Raw genomic sequence first — 27,347 nt, forward strand, 5'->3', positions numbered from 1 at the left:
TATATATATATATATATATATATATATATATATATACACACACACACACACACGCACACATATGTAAATTTATTACCTTTTTTTTTTTTCAAGACTAAAGTTTATTTTGGTAAAGGCCTAATTCGGCACTGGTCCAAACACCAGATGCTGCACTCGCAAAGATTGAACACTTTCTCTTGGGAAAAAAGAAAATTCTTAAGTGATTTTTCAAAGGTGGGCTTTCATTTAATAGAACCTGGCAATGTGATCAGTGATCATATTTTGAAAGATTCAACACAATAAGAATCATCAGACAATTTTAGTGCAAATTATATTTTATCTGAATATTTTGGATGACTTGTTGTCATGTTTTTGTTGTTTTTGGACTATTGTTCTCACCGTTGGGTTATTTATTTTTCAACTACGTCAGCTGATGTATCCTCCAGTCTTAGATGCATTCTCTCTTCTAGCTGTTTGCTGTTTTATTGCTTGGAGAAAGTTCAGAAAGATGCTGCCAATCAGTACATCTATGAGAAGCACATTTGCTTCAAGATTCAAGCAAAATCTTTTCAGCATGGGATCACTTTATCATTTCACACGTTAGCACGACACGAGCCACAGAGTTTGGTGTAATAATCATTCCGTGATCAGGTTTATGTGCTTCATCAAGAATTGGCATTGGTGTGATTATAGATGCCTTATAACCTCGGCATCTCAGATGGTTTGGCCATGCACACCATGTCACCTCTTTTATCAACTCCATAACATACCTGAATATCCCAGACACTAAAGAACATGGTAGACTGAGGAAGACCTTGCTTAAATATGTAAGAAGTGATTTGACTGCATGCAACATAAATGATATAAAGTCTTTGAGTTGAATTGCATAGATAGCAGGTGTGAGACATTGACTGATGTTGTGTCGGGGACGCTTGCAACACCTTAGAATTCAAAACCTGATAATGACGATGATGATTTTCATCCTTTAAAGTTCAAATGTTACCTTATATCTACAGAATTAACATTTTTCAAACCCCATAATTTTAACCAGGTCGATTCTGTTCTCAGATTTTTGTCATAAATGTTTTTTTTTATTGTATTGAAGTATTGTATTATCATTTTGTTGTTCTTGAAAGGTTGGTCATCTTACAAGGGTTTTTCCAAAAGTAACGTCTCTTATTTTTTTTACTCAAACAGTTGAAGAACAATTAAGATCGAAGTGACACCATTAAAACAGGCGACTATTTTTGCTCCAGAATTTATTTTTCTGCATAGTCATCACCATTCTCAATACACTTTTGCCAGGAATTCAATGACGCATCTCTGCTTCTGATTCACGTCTATAACAGCGGTTGCTTTCTTAGAGTCTCACACCATCGATATCTGCAATAGAGAGATGAAACTTTCAGGTTATGAATGCATAAGTTTAGTCATCATAACATTGCAATTCTCTCTGACTCGTTCAGATGGAATAAAAAATGAGAATCATTAATTTTGTGTCAGTACTACAAATGTCCCAAACTCTTATGTGTTCAGCATCTCAAGTGTTTGACCAAATATAGCATGCCATCTCTTATATCAACTCTATAACGTGTCTCAATATTCTCAGTACTCATGAGCATGGCAGACCAAAGAAGACCTAGTTTGAGTGCATAAGAAATGATAACTGCATGTAGCATGATTGATATCAACCCTTTGGATCAAATCGTTTAGAGAGCAGGCATGGGACAGCACATTGCCGAGCACAGATTTCAAGACACTCATAGCATTCTCAATACCACAACCAAGTGAAGAAGATGCTGCTCAACATGAGTAACGTTTAACGAATATGTATCCTTCATCGAATGAATAATCTTCACCAAAATGTACAGTTTTCACTGAATGTGAATGGTGATTGCCAGTCCAACTGACAGTTCTTTAACATTCGCTTTTTATAGTTTCAGGTTGTTCTTAACACCGAGTCTCCTTAAATACCAGCCTCATATTTTACTTCTTGGAGAAAAGGCCATCTTTAGCCTTCATTGGAGATGTCATGATAAAAACACTGGTTTCTGGTCAACCAGATAACCAGTTTAGGAGCAGACTTTTTGTCAGTCAGCCTAGTTACCCTTTCTTAGACTTTTGAAGGACTTATCTTTTTATTTAGTCTATTTAAAATCCATGGGATTGAATGCTGATTGTGGGTTCTTTTTTTCTTTTGTCTTGAAGTGATTCTACCTTTATCTCCTTTTTTTTTAAAATTTTATTATGCCTTTAATCTTTCGTTCTTTAAAGTTACTTCGCATCTTATCGCGAGCGATTTCCATAAAAAATATCAACCATAGGAAACAACCAATTATTGAAAGTCGAATTGACACTTGCATGAGCGACTTTACTAATTTGCACGCAGTCACAGAAAAATCTGCAGTCTGGTTGCGTTTTCATTGTTCCTATTTACAATGCCTCCCCACGAGGCAGAGTTAGACACCAGGGTCGTTTTTTAACGTGGAGAAAAGGAACAAAAATAAAAATTGTCTCAGTCGTGAAGGATTTCTCCTCCACTGACAGAGAACAAGAAATTGAAATGCAGCATCTGAAGAACAGATACAGATACTACACTTTGATCTTGACCCGAAGGCCAAGGCATTATTGTGTGCATTTGTGGAACATTTAAAGCTTTTTCATTCATAGTGATATTTTTCCCCATACTCAAATCAGACGTTTTCAATTATTTGAATATTTTGATGTTTATGACATACTTAAACCCGATTAATAAATTCGAATATCAATATTTAAATCTATGAAAAGTCTTACTGTCAGGATATTAGTGAATATATGCAGCATGACATGAACATTCTTATAAACAATGCAACTGAAGAAGGTTGGAGGACGCATCGGTCGAAACGCAGTCGAAAAGCAAATAAGAGTGGAAACAGTAGATCTAAAAACGAATAAAACAAATCTAACAGATCTAAAACAAATAAAAATAATTTTCTCCATCTTTAACATTTAGAAAAACATTATAGTCTACACAATTCATAATTTTGAAATTCAAAAAATACAATTTTCAATTTTCTAAAAATAATCATTTTTAGATCATTGGCGGGGGGCAAAAGTTTTTTCTCCATTTTTAGAAAGTGCAGAATACCTTTTTTTAAGCATAAGCACTTTTAGATTGTGAAAAGAAGCTAAGATGTATATGTCTAAGAATGTTATATTTAATTTAAGTGTTTTACTTTGATAGATTCCTGCATTATATTATAAACTATTTATATTATAAATTATTTATATATAAACAATTTAAATATAAAAATTTATATTATAAATTATTTATATTATAAACAATTTATATATAAACTATTTATATATAAACTATTTATATTATAAATTATTTATATATAAACTATTTATCTTATAAATTATTTATATATAAACTATTTATATTATAAATTATTTATATTATAAATTATTTATATATAAACTATTTATATTATAAATTATCTATATATAAACTATTTATATATAAACTATTTATATTATAAACTATTGCATTATATACCTAGATTAATACTCCTTTTTAGACTCCTTGGAGAATTATTTTTTTAATTATTGATGATACATAAAAAAGACAAAACATAAAAAGAAATAAGAAACAGGGGGCATTATATATATATATATATATATATATATATATATATATATATATATATATATATATATATATATGAGAGAAGTGGTATTTTCCACTGAAAAGCCATGAGTTTAACAACTGTCGTGTTTTTAAGTCTCTGAAATAGGTATATGATAATGCCAGTTTTCTATTTCATAATATAAGATTTCTTGTTTTGTCAGTACGAAGCTAAATCAATGAAAATTTAATTGAAAAATCGAAAAAAAAATTCAATGATTAATTAATTGAATAACAAACAACTGATAGCAAACAATAACTTTTTTTTTATCTTTTTATTTTATGTTTTTGTCTGTTCAAATCAAGATTATATATATATATATATATATATATATATATATATATATATATATATATATATATAGTACAGTCTTTGTACTGCATAAGTACCATTTTCTTTTCTTAACATTTAAAATTAGATTATAGTTTTGAAATTAATATCTGGATCAAACGTTACATTTTCTCCATAACTAATTATTTTAGATTAATTATTAATTAATAAATATTTGATTACTTAAAAAAATAATCAAATTTATTGATGGTTATGCACACAATATTAATTTTATAAATAGCATTTAAAACTAAATTGTAGTTCTGAAATAAATATCTGGGTAAAAATGTTATAAACCAGTTTATAAGAACCATTTTCTTTTTCACGATGTTGGCAGCAGCAAGCAAATGTTTGCTCAGGGCAAAAGGAGAGGAAAAGTTTTTATTGCAGTGAAAAGAAATAGTTGTAATTCCTGGAAGCGAAGATGGAAATAAATGCTAAAGGAATAAAAGTCTGCTTTTTCAGTTACCCACCCAACCATTCACCCTTCTGGATAAATACCTACAGCTAAAGTAACTTCTCTAGTGACTGATCAAAACCGATGTTCCTCAACCTTATTTTGGCTATGGTCCCTTGGGTTTGTATTACTGTACACATAGATTCGAAAAAGTTGTGAAAAAACAAATATATAACAAATAAATGTTATCAAAGGCAAGATAAGTTACTTTTCTACCTAACTGGATATATTTTTCGTGTTTTTATTCAATGTAACATGTTTATTCAGCTCGAAAACCATACAGTGTTTACCGATGTATTGGAAAATTCAAGATGGCGTCTGACTCTCTCTTTAACACGGTAAGTTTGAGAAAAGGTGTTATAAATAAAAAACTGGATAAAATACTGTTAAAACTCGCTCAATATATGTTACTGTGGCATAGGTTGACATATATTCGGTGGGTTTTTAGTAGCATTTTGTCTAGTTTTTTATTTATAACACCTTTTCCCAAACTTACCGTGTTAAAGCGGGAGTGAGGCGCCATCTTGAATTTTCCAATACATTGGTAAACACTATGTTTTTCGAGCTGAATAAACATGTTACATTGAATAAAAACACGAAAAATATATCCAGTTAGGTAGAAAAGTAACTTATTTTGCCTTTGATAACATTTATTTGTTATATATTTGTTTTTTTCACAACTTTTTCGAATCTATGTGTACAGTAATACAAACCCGGTCCCTTCAATCCAATGCAAATACTTTATTCCTTCTTTCCCGAAAATTTAAGTTCTTATCGACTATTTCACAAAAAAACAAAAAAGAAAAAAAAAAAAAGAAAAAGAAAAAAATGGAAACAGCTGAGAAGACTCCAACTAATGAAACTAATCTATTCAAGTTGGCCTTTCCTCTCTACAATTATAACTACAACGAATTCCAAAGAGAGACAAGTTTTGTTAAGAATTTAATATTCACTTGTAAAATATGTACCACTACTGACTCATTTGGCACAATGTTTAAAGTGTTTGAGAGACCAAAGTTCAATCCTCTCCACAGTCATACCAAAAAATAAAAAATAAAATGGTATTTGAAGTCTTCTTACTAAACACTAAGCGTTATAGGATATAAATCAAATAGTAAGTGATGTAATATAGAGAAATGGAGTGGCGCTCTCCCTTACATCTCTATAGTAATCAATAGAATGGGAGTCTTCGGGTTGTACTTGACTATGGTTGATTGATTTATTTTCATCACTCACATGATTAGTATTTCAAATGATGACTGCTTTACTCAGAGCTGATATAAAAATAAAAACAGCTTTAAAGTCTCCTTAAAAATTGCAAACAAGAACATAAATCAGTCTGGATACTGCATACCTCTAATTGACAATGTAAGGATGAGCCAAAGTCTTATCTGGGATTTACTTTACTATATTGTTTGAAGTATTCCTAAAGTTATGCCATGTAATCATTGATAACTCATAAACTCTTCATCTGATTAGGCTAAAACTTTACATGGTGGCTACTGTTGTCAAAGAGCATCAGATCAAAAATCAACCAAACATTTCAAGATCAAGGTCAAAATCATATAAGCTGCAGGACTTTGTTATAGAACCTAAGTTGTCAACAAAAGTGTGACTCTCACCTTCTCCATGATCTTGATCTAGATATCTCAAAATTAATCAGTTCTAAGTTAGATCATAACCAATATTTTGATAAAGTTTGGTAACAGTTGGCTAAGCAATGTTGACGCTAGGCTGTACACAAACAAACAAACAGTTACGAACTTCACCAAACAATTAGCACTGTTTTGGTAGAGGTAATAAAGCAGAGTTTGAATTCCCAAATGACATGAATAAAAAATTTGCAGATTTCGGTCCTATCAGCCATTTTCATTTTTTATTTCAAAAATTGAGATTTTCGTTTTCCCATGTCGATCAGCTGTAGATATCATGTAAATATGTGTTTACCAAAACTCGCCTATCTAATTACAAAAAAAAGTATTCATATGGAAGAGCAACTTTTCAGAGAGTATTTAAAATAATTAACCCAATTTCTTGGATTTTAGTAGCCATATATCATATATATAAATATATTTTCGGAATGTGAGAGAATACATAATTATTTCCACAGCCAGACAACGTCACAGCTCACAAGAGCCAAAAAAACCCAACAAACCAAAAGTCCAAGACTCGAGTTTCGCCCTCATTTGGGCTCATCAAGTATGCAAGAGGCTCGAGTTTCAAACCTCGATTTCAGATGTGTCTAACTGATGAGCTGAAATGAGGGCAAAACTTGGGTCTTGGACTTCCGGTTTATTGGCTTTCTTGGCTATTGTGAACTGCGACGTTGTCTGGCTGTGAAAATAACAATCTTCTGTAAAGATTAGATTCCTCTTGGTTACCAAATAGCATGTTGAAAATATATATAATCAGAGGGAGTACATATTATGGTCAAATTTTTCTACTGTAAGTAGTAAGTTTGTTGACGCAATCGTTCTAAGTGCTTGACTGCTACTCACATTTGAAGGTAACCGACCATTCAGGTTTCAAATCTCATTATAGATACACTTACTATACCTAACCACACTGAGAAGTTCTAAACGAAAATAGCTGTCTGTGGCTTTATAAATATATATATATATATATATATATATATTATACGACAAAAAGTCTATATTCCAAATTCTAAGATATTGTTCATCTTACTGTTTATTTCTTTCAGCATGGCATGTTAAACTGTCCAATTCTTATTTCGTAGCGCTGAACCGTTCATATAATTATTATGTCAATTTTGTAAAATCTTTTCCGTCCTAACTCATCATATGAATATGAACTCATATCAATTTTAAAAGAAAATAAAATTAATATGGACATGGTTACGTACATCCGAAAATATCAGAAGAGTAGTTGCAATTGTGTTTTGTGATATTTACGCCATCTTTGATTTGAATCATTTAAATGATTTTAATCTTTTAAAGTTGATAAGTTCCTATTGTTTGGATGAGGCAGGGCGGAAAAGATTTAAAAATTGACATAATAATTATATGAATGGTTCTGCGCTACGAAACAGGTGCTGTCAAGAACTGAACATTTTAACTAGCTGAAAGAAATAAACGGTAAGATGGACAACATCTTGGAATTTGAAATATAGACATTTTGTCATTTATTTGTATATGCTCTGTAGTTATATCGAGCTTCATAAATTAAAGGATTAGTATGAATAAAAGATAATTGAATAAGCATATTTTTCCCATAAGCGTGTGTGTGGGGGGGGGTTACAGAAGATCAGAACAGCATCAGTACCATTGGTTTCAAATCCAAACGAAGGGGACCAATATCTGGTTGCCTGTGTCGGACTCTCTTCAGCCCCTGTTTATACCTGTCTCTCTGGAAGATTTCCATTTGTTTAGATTTGACGCCGATGAAACTAATATTATTCTGATTTTCTGTAACATATATATACATAAATATTATGCTCTCGTTTTTGAAATTTTCTTAATAATCGAGGACTCTGCCATTAACTGTGTGTGTGTGTGTGTGTGTGTGTGTGTGTGTGTGTGTGTGTGTGTGTGTGTGTGTGTGTGTGTGTGTGTGTGTGTGTGTGTGTGTGTGTGTGTGTGTGTGTGTGTGTGTGTGTGTGTGTGTGTGTGTGTGTGTGTGTGTGTGTGTGTGTGTGTGTGTGTGTGTGTGTGTAAATCAACATTACAAAAGCATATATTCAGATCTATTCTAACACCGGCCAAACAGACTTTCTACATACAAGGGTCTCAATATATTTTACGATAGAGACTTATAATAGCAACAAAAAATTGTAGCTTATCTTTACAGTTTATTGCCGTGTATATAATTGACACAATTTCGATTAGCAAGTTTGAAGGTGTTTTGTTGATTATCCAAAAGATGGCTGAAATACGAGTTCAGGGTTTCATGTTTAGCTGTGTGTTATGTCTCATTGTGGAAAAACACCCATATGCAGATTCTTTCATTAGTTAGGGCTTTTATTTCTCAATACTTGTTGAGATGTCCAATACAAGCTATCTTGCCATTTAAGAAAACCCATGTTTTTAATAAACAGATAAAACGCAAGTGAATATTATCTAAAAATATCGACTTGATTGGATAAGAAGCTTAACACAAACATCTTATTTCAGTTAATCAGAAGCACAGAAATCGTACACCTCTGCGACAGATATGTTTCAATTTATTTATCATTAGGAGCTGGTCAAATTCATATTTAAATAAAATGCCCCAAATTCAAAATCAGTTTCTCATAGTTTAGCCAGACAGAATTTTAAAAATCGAAACACATAACTACTCTTTTCACAGGGGTGTGGTCATAAATATTGCAAACTTGTTAACATGCATAGTCACAATAATTTATGCAAACACAAAACAATTTAATAGTTTCACTAAAAAGATCTACTCGTTTCTCGGTTCGTTGCTAATGGCATTCAACTTGAACCTCTATATTACTACCACCTCATCATACGAGGTTATCAAAGAAAGTTAGACACAAGATCAAGTGTTAAATGGAGTACAACAGGATTAGCGCATTCTGGTTCACAAAAATGCCTGAGCAGCCTTGCCGGCATTCCCTAGATTAGTGACAAACTAACCCCTTTTCAAAGAGACGGTATAGTCTGGGAGGATGAACCTCTTGAGATTGAACAGAACCACACCTCAGCCAAACAGCGATAAAGTCACTGTTGAACTGATTATCAAAACGTATCCAAGAGATGTCTAAAATAAGTTCAAGCAAAGGATATTTATGACTAAAATATGTGAACTTAACTTTGTTTTTCCTTTGCAGATTGCATATGAGACCCCAACTTGCTTGTTTCTCGACATTTAACTTTCCTTTGGTTATTTTCCAAAAATAAACCTGAATATATTTTAGTTATTTATTTGATATTTGTCTATCTGACAACAGCCTTCATTGAACATCTGCCATTCTTTTCACTCATAGCAGTAACAGATCTATATAGAAATAGTCTCAATACTCTGTTGAAATTACAGATACCCCTGTAAGACTAACATCCCACCTTTTGTCTCTCTGTAAGACTACCGCCCCCCCCTTAAACATGTCAGGTTGAGAATCACCGGTTTAGATACTTTGTACATAAACTAATATGAAATGCAACAAAAATATAAGAAAAAACAACTCTATGCTTAGATAAGATTATAAAAATGGTAACAAGGGAACAGGGAAAATAATATGGAAGAACCCAAAGTAACATAAATAGGAGAAAGAATTTTTTTTATATGTCAACTCTTACCTTCATCGACAAGTCCTCATAACGCTGAATGCAAAATAGAAGATAAAAAGAAGATATTGAATATCCCATTTCTTAGTAACAATATTGTAATAAAAAGTAATGCCATACATTACCTCCCTTGAATAAGAACTCTTTCGATAACTATAAGTAGTTATCTATGTGTAAACAACACTCTAATAAACTAAATAAAGCTTTGTAAGCTATATGTTGTTTTCATTATGGGTATCAAGCGACTGTTTAATATCATGTAGACATATTAAGAACATAAAAAAAACTTTTATGAAGCTATAGTAAAACTTACAATAACATACCGTCACCCTAAAGTCAGATACTTCATCATTGTGGTAAGATGGTAGCGGCAAAGTTTATAAGGCTACATATAGTCTACACGTTTGGCATCCAGCTATATAGAGCTGCAATTCTGCTAACAAGGCTCTGGTAAAAATCCAGGAGGAGTCAGCATCAGGATCTGTTATACTCTGATCATCTTTGTCTTTGTGTGTGACAACCAAAGAAATGCCAGGCATAGAAAATGGATTGAAAGTGACAACGTTGCTTCTACATCATTCCTTTCTGGACCAAATCTTCCTCAACTTCGCATTCAACTGCTGAGCCTGGATCCTCTCGGTGGTGGGGATAAAAATCTGCACTCTTGCAGAGTAATAAAAAGCTGCAAGCAACGAGGAGTATTTCATGCAGATCAGACAATCCTGAGGCACGATCTTAGTGAGCTTTATGTAGAAGTCCGGCTTGTTCAATTACAACATCAATACTACAAATAACATATACGAATATTTAACATTTTCATTATGTTTTTAATGTTGTTGGTTGGCCTCTTATCTTAAAAGACATTGGAGATTGTCTCTGAAAGGTTGACTACACAATTAGGTGTATATAGTGAAGCAAATTTTATGCAATTTCCAGCTGCATTTCTTCTAAATTAAAGTTAAATTCAGTCACAAGGAAAAGTTAAAGATGACTGGAGTAATCAGATAAAAATATTTATTTTCCAAACGTTCTCTCCTAGAATTGCTGCTTTACAAAAACTTGAGGGTCTACCTTACCACTTTATGAATAGCAAGTAGGGAGGATGGATTCCTACTTTCTTTCGAACAGGTTATTAGAGAAATTAACTTTACAGCTGTTTTCAAACTTCTGCTATCTGGTATTCCAAAACAGGTACCCATTTACGTTTTAATCAGGCCTAAGTTTGATTAACTTAAACATGGTTTGGTTTGCCATGTTTCATGTTAAACAATCCAACCTTTCTGGGTTATTTAATGTCAAAGAACATTATTTCTTAAAAACGATTAATTGAACATTAGTTGCTATTTTAACCATAGTTGTAGGGCAAATCATTGGTTAATACTTTCCCAATAGTATTAGTGTATAAATGACCATTATAGGACTGATAAGATTTGAACTCGGCATAGCAGATTCTGTAGTCTGTAATTATATCTATTAGGGCAATCATAACTTCCTGCTTCAATGAGATAAAGTCGTAAGCAACTTATACAACCATAAAATATGGAAACTCATAAACCACTAATTAGATACAAAACCACTTTGTAAACTTAAAAAAAAATATTAATCATAATTCAGTTGTATATTGAAATTGCCTGAAATGCTTTTCATCCGATATCTGTAAAATAAAATAACCTTAATAATAAAAAAAAAAATTAGTAAATTGTTTGGCATTTATACAAAGGTTTATTCATTTTAGGTAATTTTAAAAAATGACCGACTCTAATATTTCATGTAACTTCGAAGAAATTATGAAAACAGCTGAATGTATACGCTCCTAGTTCATGAAAGATAAAAAAAAAAAGCAGGAGATTTAGGTTTGGGCCAAGAGATGGAAGATTTAGATTTGGGCCAAGAGATGGGAGATTTAGTTTTGGGCCAAGAAACGGGTGGTTTAGATTTAGACAAAGAGACAGGTGGTTTAAATTTGGTTCCAGAGACAAGACGTTTAGATTTGAGTTAGTAGATGGGCGGTTTAGATTTGAGCAAAGAAACGGGAGATTTAAATTTGGGACCAAACACCTGAGGTTTACATTTGGACCTAGAGATAGAAAGTTTACATTTGGGTAAAGAAACAGGAAGCTTAGATTTGAGCCAAGAAACGGAGGGTTTAGATTCGTTAAAAAAAAAGATGAGAAATTTAGATTTGGGCCAAGAGAGAAAAGGTTTAGACTGAAGCCCAAAACAGAAAATCAGCTTATGTGTAGAGATGAGAATTACACCCAAGTATTCCATCGCAAAAACTAAGTACTGGAAGAAGATGAATGGACATGACAATGAAATGGCCAAAGATACACACACCCAAGAACAGTGTTGGCTAGCTTAGAGTAAATACTCAGAACGTTATTAAACCAAATGAAGAGTTCTTAAAAGATTCAGATCTCAACATAATGGATCTTAAAATTTCAATATTACATCAACTCAGTAGTGTGCCAAGAAGGGAGTAGGAGCACTGGAGTGATGGTCCTGGCATCCAAATTCGAGGGGTACATAATAATGTTCAAACTATCTTACTTTTCATAATATTTTTCAGTGCTAGGACTTATACTTTAGTCTTTCAGGCATGCACTAAAAGAACTGGAGATATCAGAGATATCACCAGATCCCTGCACCTGATTGCATTAACTTCACTTACAATGGTCGTGTCATAGACATAAAATTCTTAAAACCTCTGTTGATAACGTATGAAACAATGTTCTGATCAAAATCATTGAAAGTTATTTACAATGTCAGGAACTAACGTTTTCGTGGAAAATTCCATGTTTTTTTGTTGTGTGAAACAAAGTGTATAAAAATTAGCCACTATATTTCTAATCAAAGTTCAGGTAAAAATTGGGATTCATTACTGCATCACATTGACACTGAATCATTGAAGGTAAGCAACATCCAACCTGGTTAGTACATAGATGGGTGACAATTTCAGAATACTAGATACTGTAAGTGAACCCTGCACTCGTGTATCAATGGGTAGCAACTGGGGAGTATAACCAAAGATAGAGTAGCATCCTTTCACAGGGGATGATCTAGGTTATCTGTTCCATTTAATCTAATGGATTCAGTACCAACCTCATGAGACTTTCAGCTTAGAAAGTAATTTTACATTTATGACAGCATGTAAAATGGATATTAAACCAAATACAATGATAATATCATCATTCAGTTTTGGTATTTAAGATGCTGCAGGTGATCCGGCCTCCAGGGTGGGCAACACCAGACAATATCTCACACCTGCTCTTCATGAAATCTGATCGATAATCATGTTGAAGCAGTCAAGTCACTTCATATGCATTCAAGCCAGGTTTTCTTTGCTCTTTCATGCACCTTCATGCCTGGAGTATCTATGTGTGTTATTGGGTTGATGCAGGTGGCATGTTGTACATGGCCAAACCACCTGAGATGCAGAGTATGTAAGGCATCAAAAATCTCACTAATACCAAGTTTCCAGGAGAGCACCGCTGAAGAGATTTAATTCCTCTAGTTTGCTGCTGAACGTCTATCTGACAATGGCATGGTCACTATGTTGAAGCCGTTGCAAGTCAAAAGTGTTTGGGACCATTTCTCACATCTATGCAAGATGGCAGAATGAACAAAGGACTAAGGAAATCTGTCTAGAGTTAAGGATTGGCAGCAGTTTCCTGAACCTTCCTCCAGCAGCACAATAGTAAGCAATGACAGTATATTGACAACTACTATCAGCATTATGCGGCATAAATTTTATTTTTTATAAATCTGTTATATCCCTGGAGGAATATAATCAGATGAAATGAGACTCAACAAATAAAGTAAGTAATAACAAGTTTATTGTACAACGTTACAATGTAACAAATTAGATATTTACACTCGAGTGTATCTTGAATGCCGTAGTATCAAGGTCAACTTACTCCCCACCTGATTACTGCTTTCTAGTGTCTTTTATAGACTGACACTTGGGGAGTGTCAGGATCTTCCCCTATATCAGAATCAATAGCAAGTATGGAGCCAGGATGATGAAATTAATAATACCAATTGAAACCTTGTAACAAATTTCAATATTACAACAGGCTCTGAAAACGTTATTTTCTTTTAAATTTCTCCGAGGTTACAAAGATACTAGAGTCAGCCATGGGTAGCAGTCGATACAAGTACCAATTTGATACTGTATGAATGTATAAAATGAATAAAAAGATGTTGTTGTTGTACAAACAGTTTTGACAAAACTAATTTTTCCTGAAATCAAAAAAATTAAGCATTTATGCATGTATTGATTATCACATTCCAGACTGAAAACAAAAAAAGAAAGGAAATTTTTTTTAGAAAATTAAATAAAAAAAATGTTAACAAGTCTTTTATTTTTGCATTCCTAAAATTCTTGCTGTTAAATTCTTGCTAGTGTTAAAAAGAAAAGCAAAACATTTTTTTTTTAAAGAAGATTCCTCCATTTTGTTGAAGAATCTGAAGACTAACAAAGATGAAAAACTGAAGATGAATCCGATGCCCTTTTTTGGGAGTTGAATTTTTCCTCACATTCAAAATCAACCTTGTATCCCTCTTCGCCTTCAAAGGGAGGCAAGGATACACTGAAGATGGATACATCTATGAAAAATGCATCTTCTATTAAAAGGGGACAAATATCTCAGACGATTTCTATTAAATAACAGTTACTTTCATAAACGAATAAATACATTTCTAATCAAGAAAATTAATTTGAAAAATTGTTTTAAAAACATTTAAATCTTAAAAATAAATTTTTTTTATGAAATATTAAAATTGAGCAAAAACAGATTTCATAAAAATAACATTTTATTATACATTAAAAGAACAGTAATGCAATTCAATTAAGGAACTCTGTTAAGAACTGAACATTAAACCAGGGTACTGTATTAGGAACCGACCATTCAATTAGGGTACTGCATTAGGAACCGGTCATTCAATCAGGGTACTACGTTAGAAACCGGTCATTCAATAAGGATACCATATTAGGAACTGGTCATTCAATCAGAATACCACATTAGAAACCGGTCATTCAATCAGAATACCATGTTAGGAACAGGTCATTCAATTAGGGCATCAGGTTAGGAACCGGTCATTTAATCAGGGTACTGTACTAGGAACCAGCCATTCAATCAGGGTACCATGATAGGAACCGGTCATTCAATCAGGGTACTGATTAGGAACTGGTTATTTAAGCTAGGTACTGTGTTAGGAATGAGTCATTTAACGAAGGTACCGCATTAGGAACCGATCATTCAACCTGGGTATTGTATTAGAAATCAGTCATTTAATCCGGGTATAGTGTAAGAAACAAATGGCAATACAATATTGATCCCACAAAGTAGAGAAAGAAAGCGGAAGAAATTTGCTTAAAAAAAAACAAGCTCACTCACTTCTTTGAAGGTGTCCAGTACGACAGGTGTTAACTTTCGGCTACCAGCTAAATTACGTACAGCATTGATACGATACCAATTACGACTATGCGTCTGGGTTCCTGCAATAGCGGCAGCAGCCAGTCGTCCTGCATCTGAATCGTTGACATCCTTGTTACGAGCAAGATCCTACAATAAAAAAAAAACATTTTTAAATGACAAAATTTAAAGATTATTTTCTTTCTTTATTTTTTTTTAAAATTATATTTTCACCCCAAACAAGACACAGTCTCACTTTGATGTAGGGGGTTACCATCAGGGACATAAGTTGCAGGGATACTATGTAGAGAGTTCATGTTACACTTGAACTTCTGCATGTCAGTACAGTTGAAGAAGCAGGAACCCGGAAGGAAATTTCAAAGTCTAGCAGTTCTGGGGAAGACTATGAGAGTAGAAGGTTTTCTGGCATTTCTAGGATCTCTAATATGTAGGGGTGGAACTTTACTGCTTGTCAGGTTTATCGGAGGTATTTACGTCAAGGGGGTACAAGGGTTTGTAGTTCGTCAGAGCATCCACCACAAAAATATTTGTAAAACAGGCAGAGGGATGCAACATTTCATCGATAGGATAAAGGTTGAAGCTTAGATGACATTCCAGGTTGGCGACTCTCTTTTGAACCCTGTCAATAATCAATGGTGAGAGACTAGTAGCAGATGCACCAGCCCAAATGTGACAACAATACTCCATAAATAGACGAATGGTGGCCTTGTATATTCCATTAAAGTACTTGGAAAGCAGGTTCAGGGATGCAACATTGTGGCAATACGACAGAGGTTGAGGCTTGGTCGATAGTACTGGACTAGATTTGAGACGCTTTTTTGGACTGTCTAAGAATGAGAGACTAGTAGTAGATGCTCCAGCCCAAACGTGGCAACAATTACTCCATACATGAGCGAGTTCTGGCTTTGTAAAGATATAGGATACTCTTCGGTAGACGTAATTTTCTAGCACAGTAGAGGATAAGAGCTTGAGGCGTGTATGTTTTGTAGTTTTTGAGTTATAACCAAAGAGACGAACAAACAAAAATACGAGTGTCCTTTATATCATAAATTAACAAGCAATAGTACAATAATAAAAGCTATTAACTTAAAGTATGTATAAAAATTAATAAAACATTTGAAAATGTTTTATTAATGTATAAAATGACACACATCCAACCCTTGTTATTGGATGTGGAGAAACAGTATTTGGGGTTAGGGTTATGAAAACACAAACATAATTCTTCCTGAAAAATATCTCCTTAAAATGAAACAATGTGCCTTAAGCAGTGACCGAATTTGGAAATGTAAAGTCATCACGTCTGTTGGGTGAGCTGATTCACACAGATGTTTCTTCATATGTAGAAGAATATGGGAGGAATTATCACGTGACTAAACGAATACATTCGTGCTTGCTCATAGAAAGAGGATGGATTAGTAGAAAGAGATAAGGAAAGGAAGAAATTTTACCTATTCTTGATTTGATCAGTAGTTGGCCATTTACACTGATCAGAGATTTTAAAGTCAGTGGCTTTTGGACCCTTTGTTTTGACCAAACTTCATGGTGTGGTTATGAAATCAATTTTTATGAAAAAAGAAAGGGTATTTGTTTGTAAATAGTATTGATTCCGAAAGACATTATTTCCAAAAGACTTATACAGATTGATGTTCAAAACCGCCATGGAACTTCCCTGCGGTTTATATATTTGTTCATAAAAATTCTATAACACATCAATACAATACAATGTGATACAGAAAAAAAACTTGGTCATTTTTTTTTTTAATCGGAGACCACAAATTAGACCAGACATTTGTTTTTAACTAGGTCATGAAAAAAATTGTTTATCGAGGTAATCAACTCCAGAAAAGTGATGGTGATGAAGTGTATAAAGATGCAGACTGACAACCTTGGTGTGCCAAATTCAAATCCAGTCAATTCCATAGCACCACTTTCAATTATGGACGTTAGCAATCTTCACAAGATTGTTTTGCAACAAAATAAATACCAACAAAATGTCAACAAAATAAATACCAACAAAATGTATGTCAATAAAATGTCAACAAAATAAATATCAACAAAATGAATGTCAACAAAATGTCAACAATATAAATACCAACAGAATGCCAACAAAATGTCAACAAAATAAATATCAACAAAATACCAACAAAATGTCAACAAAATAGATATCAACAAAATAAAGTTCAACAAAATAAATACCGACAAAATGTCAACAAAATAAATACCGACAAAATGTCAAAAAAATAAATTTCAACAAAATAAATACGAACAAAATGTCAACAAAATAAATACCAACCAAATGTCAACAAAATAATTAATAGCAAAATAAATACCAACAAAATAAATACCAACAAAATGTCAACAAAATAAATACCAACAAAATAAATACCGAAAAATGTCAACAAAATAAATACCAACCAAATGTCAACAAAATAAATACCAACAAAATAAATACCAACAAAATAAATGTCAACAAAATAAATGTCAACAAAATAAATACCAACAAAATAAATACCAACAAAATAAATGTCAACAAAATAATCTAATCAGTTAAAGTTGTATCACATCGATTAACACGATTTTAATTCATCAATTAAAAATTCATTTTTATGATTAATGCTCATGATGGAATCATTCCAATATTTTTCCCCAATTCCAAAACAATTACCGATTATTCATATTAATTGGATTCTTCCGACTACTCTTCTCATCTACAGTGTTATTTCCACATCGTTTCAGTCGATGTAACCTTTGACCCCCTTCAGGTGTATCTTGCCGAACTTTTGAATCTTTCTGTTAAACTCGAGAATCTGCACAGAATTTCGAACAAAACTTATTTAATCCATGGGTATGGCATGCTCTGGTAGAAGTCCTAAGTACTTTATCCATTACACCATACACTCGTAGTGGATAAAATATTTCGTAAAATTCAGTTGTAAAGTTACTCTTTTGAAGGTTGATGGTTCAATCCTCAGTGCAGACAACAATAAAAACACAATTGCGAATTACTAAGGACATCTACCCATTAATATGAATAATCATCTAAAAAATTCAGAAACCCAATTATCGATTCTTTTAAAATCTCTAAATATTTAGCTGTTGTATGTATAGACTTGTTGTTTTTTGTGTGTGTGTGTTTTTTTTTATCACTTATAGTTATTGAAATCTCATGTAATATGTGCACATATTTTCACAAACGTAAAATCACATTTGTGGGGGTTCATCAATAAATTTTAGTTTTTCTGGTAGTTTAAAAATCAATAAATATTTATCATTCCATCATTAGTACCAGCAATGAAAAGTTAAGCTTTAAACAAAAAACAAACACGGAGTGGTTATTGAAAAAAGTGCAAACGAACAAATAATTTGGGGGAAATTTTACCCCTATAATGGCACTTACACGAAGGTGGGGGGCAACTAGAGTTATCCCTGAAAATCCGATCTGGCAAAAATACTTTCACTATAACTAATGCTTATGAAAATTTCAAAGAATTTCAAGGCATAGTTATTTAGGAAAGTGTGAACAAATGAACGGGAGTGAATTACTAAGCTCAATCCCTCCTTTGTCGGGAGACCAAAAATTAAAAATTTAGCATTATAAATAGATGCAATTGATACTGATTTCGATACTCCTAAAAGTTTTGCTTACTAATTCTGATTAATCATCCCAATACTAATTAATACTCCTGAAAAATACCGGCGACTACAAAAAGAAATCCTTTAATAATTAAAATGTTCTTACCCGAGCAAGCAGTATAACATTCTCTTCTGTTGATTCTGGTTTTTCCAACGGTTCCTCTTCTGCTCCTTTAGAACCTTAAATTTGAAATAAGATTTAAATTTTAGCCAAGGTGATCAGCTTTTGGAATGAAGAAAGTAATTCGAAGAATTAAATAGAAATTAAATTTTAAAAAGTGATCTGCATGAACTTTCCTTTGTTAAGAGGTCAGCAATACTCACACAAGAAAGGAAAAGTCAGTCAACAACGTTTTATAAAGAAAACAAAGTACATTTTACATTTGATCTCTTCTTTCTCCTTTCATTTTTTTTTTTACTGAAAAGAAAACATTCATCATAATACCAGATATTTTGGTTGAGTTTATAATTCAAATTATTCATTGTATTTAATCAATTGAACACAAGTTGCTTTTTTTTACATACATGCAGCTGAAATAAAATTGTGGGTTCACATCATTCTCAGTGGCAATAGTGCTTAAGTGATTGCATTAGATCCAAGAGGATTTGATCTCAGCAAAATCTCATTTATGAATAATATTTATATATATATATATATATATATATATATATGGAAAATGAAAAAGTAAAAACAAAAATAATTTACATATTCATTAACATTTTGTCTTTATTTCAACACTTTCTCAAATTGATTTGAAGAAAAGCATTCAAGTACAATATATGAAAATACCTGATGCGTTTGTGGCGTGAAAATAATATTTTTTAAACTATACAATCATGATACAATTATGACGTGAAAGAATGCATTTTTTAAAAAGATTTTTGTTCCTTAGAAGCGCTGGTTGAGTTTGAATAAAATAAAATACGTATTATATACGTTTGAAGCCAAAACAACGCATTATTACAAAATAAACAGACATTTATTTTGTTTTAAATTCATATTGAAATTCATAAATATATTTCGAAGCAAAAAATTCATAGACATATTTCGAAGCAAAAAAAAATAAAGAAAGACAAACTGAAGATGAGGCTTTGCTTTGAAATATATTTATGCATTTCAATATAAATTTCAAACAAAATAAATATCTGTTTATTTTGTAATAATGCGTTGTTTTGGCTTCAAACGTATATAATACGTATTTTATTGCATTTTTCAAAATTTTTTCAAACAAACCATAGCCATTAAAATTCAAAATGTGTAAGCATTTATTTATTTTTATCGGAAGTTTTGTTGGGGATGTGGTGTACAGTAATGAGCCTGGATCTAAGTAAAAAATTAAGTTAAGGAACTAAAACGATTCATAGGATGAATTCATAGGATATGCTTCAATATGCTACCGTTAAAATAAACTCAATAATTAATAGGTTATATCAATCAGAGCTTTCATATATTAATAGAATCTTTTTATTTTTATTTCAAAATATTAATTATAATTTCAAATATTTAAATCCAGCTCCAGAAATGAATATTCAAAAATGTCCATTTGTATGTATATACATTACCAAAATTTCTTTTATTAGCAAAAATATATTCAAGTTTCGATTTGTAGGTGATTTTCTTCATCAGCATATAAAAATTTACCAATTACAATATCAGATGGACTACACGAAATCATTAAAGAACATTCCCAAGTTGGGGAGAAAAAAGATACTTTTCCAAAGTAGTTACTTCTTAAAGAAATAGATCCATATAGGAGTCTTAGACGAAAACAGAAATCATTTTACTTTTAAAAGAACAGAATTATATTCATTTTTTTCTACAATAAACAGGACAAGCAAAATAAAATTAAACGTATCTCCATTATAATGGTTCGTACACAAAAAAAAGATGGCTGGCAGTTTCATTTCTAGTTTTATCATATTTGCTTTTTCCAAACTTAGTTTTTGTCCATCATCCGTTATTGTCGGAAAAAAAAAACGAGAATGCTGTCACAGTATTCATTTTGTGCTTATCTTTTTATTTTTTATTTTTTTCAGACTTAAAAGGACGGACAATAGAGAGACAGTGTGGCTTTTTAATTCCAGGTAGGTCATTAACATTTGTCACAAAAGAGTAAAAGTTTATAAAATTAATTACTTGACACAATTATTTACTATTTAAAATTTAATTACCTAAGCCTCATAGGGAATTAATAGATTCGATTTCAACATAAATTTGAGTAAGTCATTCACATAGTTTTGTTATTCGACTTAGGAAAATTTGTAATCTCTAAAAAAATAAAAATAAAAATAGACATCTATTACTGTTTATGATCGAGACGTGATTTTTATTTGGAGGGAGAATTCCTTTGTTGATCAAGCAACAATCTTAGACCAGCACAAAGGGTCGGACGATCACAGTCTGTGTAGTAAATGCACAAGTGCCTATTCATAAAGATAATACTTAAAATAATTTCCAATTTCTCATTTAAACACAACTTATTTGAACATCTATATCAGTTTAGAATTTAATTAAAATTTAAAGTTTAAAATTTGCTGAACAAGTAGAATAACATTCAAAATCAGAACAGAGATAAAAGAAATTAATGAACTCACTTTTTAGGACGTTGCTCAGATTGTGATAAAGAATATTTATAAATGATAGTTTGCTTTGGTGTCACTGCTCTACATACATGGTGGATTCTCTCATCGAAAACCATGAATGAAGGTTCAGCAAATAATTTCAACATTTCCCAAGTTCTGTGGCATGGCGTGTGTGCTTTTAGTCCAGCACACTTTCTTGCAGATGATACGCATGCATTTGTGGGCAGTTAACTCAGCTTTACTTCATATTTTGAACCCACAGTTCCACAAACATTGTTTGGTGGATCACTGTTTGATGGATTTTTCTGATACTTTGCTTTTAAATTTGTACAAAGGGCGTTCCTATGACGAAGACGGTTGCTTTCAAATTCTCTAGTCTTCAGAAAACAAATTTTCCTCCATTTGCTGTGATCCCCTGCTACACTCTCCCAGGAGTTCAGGGCAATGTCATGGCGCTTTAGATTACATACACATACTCACACAAAATGAACAAAAAAAGATCAATTTCATTCTAAACAATTCAAGTGAACGATAATTATTTTAAATGCACTTAGAAGACATAACTTATCTTTTCACGTAAAAAATCAATTCTTTTATATTTAGAATGAACCATTTGTATAAATAAGTCAAAAAGGTCAAGTTTAATTTTAAGAAATTCATTAATCAATAAAAACAATGTCAAATAATGTTGATTCGCTTGCCAATTCCAATACATCCCACAGAAAACCTGAACAAGAATCGGTGCATACAAAAAATGTCTCTTATTAAATAAAGTCCAGTTGTTAAGTAATAATATGAGGAGTGCTAACCAAGAGAATATTTTATTTCCTCCATTTTGAAATGTATACGATTAAGTAAAATGAAATATCGATAGGATGAAATATGTAATCGATGAAATTGATTGAAAATACAAATTATTTTTAGAACACAGCTAGATATTTTCCCTAAATAGCTGAGAAGCAGATTTCAATATTTACTTTAAGTTATTTGACAAATTCAGTTGGCTTTACTTTCTATCTAAGCTTACTTGGCATTAATATCCTGTGAAAGTTGTGTAGATATCATTTTCTATGTGCAAAGAGTTATGTATCATTGACAAGTGATGATGTTGAGATTAGCTGTGAGTCTGATAGAAGAGTAGATATGGTTGGTCAGTTTGATCATGTGACAGAGAAATATTTGAAGTTAAATTCTGACTGCAACTGAAATGTAAATAAAAAAAAGCAAAAAACAAAGCAACATCCTGACAGTGATTATGAAACCATATGTGGGAATGGTCCAACCGGAAGGCACTCATATAACCCTAAAAAGAGGGATAAAAATGTCTTTAAAAAATTTATTGGATAGCCGATATGTATGAAAATGACCATTTTAACTTAAAGTATCTTCTATTTATTTTAACTATGGATATTTATTTCCCTTAACTAAGAGTTGGTTCTGGCTGGACTATCCTCACAGAGATCTAAACACCTCTATCTACTAGGGCCTTGCATTTTTACATGTATTCTCACTGAAGTCAAAACTGCAACTGACACTGTAATCCAACTGGAAATCCGTCCTTTTACACTATAAATAATATACTTACTTTTCGTATAGGGGAAACATCCGACTTCAAAGGTCATTAAATAATAATACTCAATGTTTCGATACACCTTGAAAAATCATATCTGTACCAAACTTTAAAAACATCATTCCACGAAATATGTAAGCCTTAATTAAGAAAATATGGGTATTTTCATGAGCTACATGGTCCCAAGTTTGGCTCAAATAATAATAATAGAAGTTTTCTCATGTTTCTAAAAATAGTTTTAGAAATTTCTAGAAGGCTTTTGTCATAGGTCAATGCCTTCTTTAAAACGAAATCCTCTTTCTTGCCTTGCTTTTTTTTTTTTTAACCCCTCCCTCTTACAGTTAAGTGAGACCTTCCCAAAGAAGGAAGCTAGAATCAGATTTGACACATGGCATTATGGAGAGTAGATTAATATGAAAACTCCAAGCTTGCCAGGCTGCTTATCGGTAAATAGTTGATATATTAATACGATAGCATGTGTGTTATTTTGTGAGTCACGCTTACATCTTTTTTCTTCTGAGTGACTGTCGTTTAACTGTTATGACCTTCCATTTCTTGTAATAAATAATTTTACCAAGAATTCTTTTTTATTTTAAGTTTTGGTTTCGATTATAGCTGATGACACTCAAATCATCTACTTTTTTATAAATTATTTTACCAAAAAATCATAAGTTTTGATTTCAGTTTCGACTATAGCTGATAGCACTCAAGTTTATATATATATATATATATATTTTTTTGTCAGAAGTTTTGGTTTCGGTTTTGATTCAAGCTGATGCCCCCAAGTCATATGGATATATTTTTTATTTTTTAAATCACAACTTTATAATATATAAGAATCGATAGAAAATTGACTCTATAATTATATATAATTATATACGAAATCTGCATAAATTAAAATATCATATTTAAGCATATTTTACGACCGGGCTATGTTGGGCGTCCCTAATAGCTTAGATAAATACTTTTGCAGTTTTAACAAAAGAGCTACAATAATATCAGAGCATCTCCATTTACACTGAACATCCACGGAATGCCAACATCAATATATTACATATGAAAGAATCTGCTGTGGAATTTCCACAAGTCCTGCTAGTTATAGTAAATGCTACTTCATTTCACTTCTGAACCAAGTCCATTTTGAAGAGATACTTTTCCAGGTTTTCATTTCTTTTTTACTTGACTAAAGGTAATCGTATTGATGTTTAATACCATTTCACATTTTGGAAAATATTTTATAGATACAAGAAAAAATGCAAATGAATGTCCAATATTTAATATGGAAATCAACTAAAGCATAAAAAAATAAACAAATACTCAAAAAAATTGTCTTGAGTTAATTTAAAATAAAATCTAACATTGCAACAGCAAAAGAGGATTTTACAAATAATCATTTCATACATAAAGCCATATACATTTGTCACTGCAGATTTACATATAAACATATAGATATACATAGATATTTTTGTGTAACGCAACACGTATGAAGTTATATATAAATAGTAAAACTAATAATCTTAGTTGGTTGTTTGCACATTGATACATCAGATAGAAGGAGAGTGAATAAGATAAGAAGTGGTGGGAGGAGGGAATATATTAAATGCAAAAGTCACATAATCTGACGGTTGTGAGTTCAATCGTTGTATAGGTAGTAATTTTCATTTTATCTTCAAATAAATAAATTTTTGTTTTATCATAAATTGAGCTGAGATCAAAGCGAGTGAAAAGTTTTTGATAATTAGGAAAAGTGTGTAAAATATATTGTAAATAATGTTCTGCAAATAGTTAAAAAATTTCTTCAAATTTAACATAAACCACCAATTCATAAAAATGCACTTTTAAAACATCTAGTCACATTCATAATCGGTTACGTGCCAACACTGACCAAATGGGCCACAATTCATCCTGTATAATAAGAAGCGTTTTACATAATTGCAAATATTTACATAAATAAAAGGAGAGAATTCATATCGTCACGTGATATTATAAATGTTCTATCTGCAATTTTCAGTGATTTTGAATGATGGTAAACAGGATGTCTTATCCGCAATACTATATGTTCATTTAAATTAATAGATAAATCGTTGTTTAATCCCTCCCCCCAAATAGTCTCTGTTTTGACCAGCCATGTTTCATCCTAAATCCAATAAGACCAGATTGATGAAAACTAGTTACCCATCATGCTGTAATGTATAGTTTTTAAATAAAATATGAAGGCTATAGCAATGCAGGAAAGCAGGTGTTGAATGATGTGACGTATGAACAAAATAGCAATTTCCTGCATTGCTATAGCCTTCTTATACTTTTACATATTTGTTTACCAGCAATGTTTCAAGCAAACTACCTTTGCCTAAGATATATATATATAAATTTTTAAAAATATATTTTCAAATTTATGCTAGTCAGTAATATATTCTTTTTTGCTGATTTTCATCCTCTGAAGAAAATAGCCTATCTTTGAAAATCCATAAAGGTTATTTCTTATTTTGATTCCGTGCTTGAATTTTTGGTGGATTAATAAATAAAACAAATTATCTAAGGCTTTTAACAGGGTTTGGCACGATGGTCTTCTCAGAAAAAAAATAAATATAGTAATCTATCAATTTTTATTTTCATCATCAATTGTTCTTGTTTGTTAAATATAGAGGATGTCTCAAAAATGTACTGTAATGACCTGTTTCGTTACATTTGTGAATTCCTTGATGCACGTTATCAGTATTGTCTTTAATTACATTTGTCTTCTGTATTTGGAGATATTCTGTTGCATTCTATGTTCTCATAAATAAAGGTTTTATCGTCATTCGAAGTGTGAGTACATTTTTAAGACATCCTGTGCGTGTATTATATATATATATATATATATATATATATATATATACATACTGCTTAAGTTAGTATTTTCAAAGTAATTTGTATGTTTAAACCGCAACCCATTGGAGAAGTGGAGCTGTCACTTTCCTGCTTACCTCCAGGCTAGACATTCACATCAGGGCAGAATTTGTAATTTTAAATGAGAATTTACTCCCAACAGATGAAGGGAAATAACATTATCAAGGTCACTGTTAATTCTATTAATGAATATTGAATGCTGGCTCAGATGAGAAATTGCCTTGTGTGGCATGAGAAACTCTCATGTATCAACTTAATAAATAAATGGAAGCACTTATCTCCTTTGGTAAGTCATTTGCATAACTTTTCTCTAAAATGAAAGTCACGCATAGCAACAACAAATACCAAACTTTTTTTCTTTCATAGACTTTTTTTTTACCTAGAAATGATCTGCCCTGTGTTATTAATTTTTACAAGGTGACTCCCTTAAGAAAATAAATAAATAAATAAAATAAAATAAATAAATAAATAAAATAAAAAACGAGCTTTAACTTTCAGTGAACCCATTTCTTAATTTTCTACATGAATTAAATTAAACGTTGGCGATATCTGGTTTATTGTTTTAAAATTGTATCAAAATATGAGAATTTTGGGACTCCTTTTTTTTTTTCTAGAACAACTATTAAAGATGATTTCCATTTAGTGACTCTGGGCATTTCTTAAAGCATAGCATAAACTTCTTCATGTCATTCTTATAAAATGCCTTCTTGATTGCTTTTTTCAGGTCCATGATATTCTCCATCCACGATGTTTTTAATCCTTTCATACAAGTTAAGTTCAACTTAAGCTGACTTCCAAAAAGACATGTTACGACTAATATCCTTGCTGTGCCGGACACTCATTAAAACATAGAATTGGTCACAAATTTATGATAATCTTAGACAGCTTTTCTGTTTGTTGTTGTGTTTCTGTTTGTGTTTGAATGAGAAGATTGAGGTAGCCACAGATAAATGAATCAAGGCGCTAAGGTCTGGGTTGTAGATACCCATTCAATTTTAGTCTTAAAACTGATCATATGATCACCAAAGTTCTCTTTCAACTAATTGTGGGACAGGTTTGCGAGCTTTCCCATTTTTGCTGTGATCGGAATCATACAATAAGCGATGAGTACAGGACTTGTAACTTTTTCTACTGAACTGACTCATATTCAACCAAAAATGCAGTAGAGAAAACCTGTCTCATAGAAGAAATGTTGCGAGCCTCTCTCTGCTCTATCATTATTTTTATGGCAGGTGCTTGAATGTGCTTCACTCTATAGTTCCTCCTGATGTCTTTTGTAACATCTCTTCTGTGTGAAAGAGGCTGCAGAATAGTAAAGAAATTCGTCACTAGGTTGCAAAGTCGGTTCTCCATGCAAAGTTCTGTCTTTAAGATATTATCAGGGAAAGAAATGTGGAGGTTATGATTTGGGCTGTGAGATTCCCACTCCAAATCAGTCCTAAAACTGATCAGACAGCTTTCGAAGTTCTCTTTCAGCCAATTCTGGGATACGTTTAAGACCTTGCTTCATGTTACGGTCATCAGAATCTGACAATAAACAACAAGTACATGATCTGC

General features: G+C 31.9%; 1 protein-coding gene across 6 annotated transcripts in view; it reads right to left on the reverse strand.

Moving 5' to 3' along the window:
- Nucleotides 1–27,347, reverse strand: part of LOC145259910 (sodium/calcium exchanger 2-like) — a 323,080-nt gene that overhangs the window by 39,412 nt on the left and 256,321 nt on the right. For all 6 annotated transcript variants that reach the window (XM_080117847.1, XM_080117843.1, XM_080117844.1 and 3 more), the window contains 2 exons: nucleotides 18,855–18,928; nucleotides 15,077–15,244 (listed from right to left, as the gene is read on the reverse strand). In XM_080117847.1, the coding sequence (XP_079973973.1) occupies nucleotides 15,077–15,244; nucleotides 18,855–18,928 (242 nt within the window). The remainder of the gene's footprint in view (nucleotides 1–15,076; nucleotides 15,245–18,854; nucleotides 18,929–27,347) is intronic.

Source organism: Euprymna scolopes, chromosome 35 (genome assembly GCF_053919585.1).
Source record: "Euprymna scolopes isolate OS-2025 chromosome 35, ASM5391958v1, whole genome shotgun sequence".
Lineage (NCBI taxonomy): Eukaryota > Metazoa > Mollusca > Cephalopoda > Sepiida > Sepiolidae > Euprymna > Euprymna scolopes.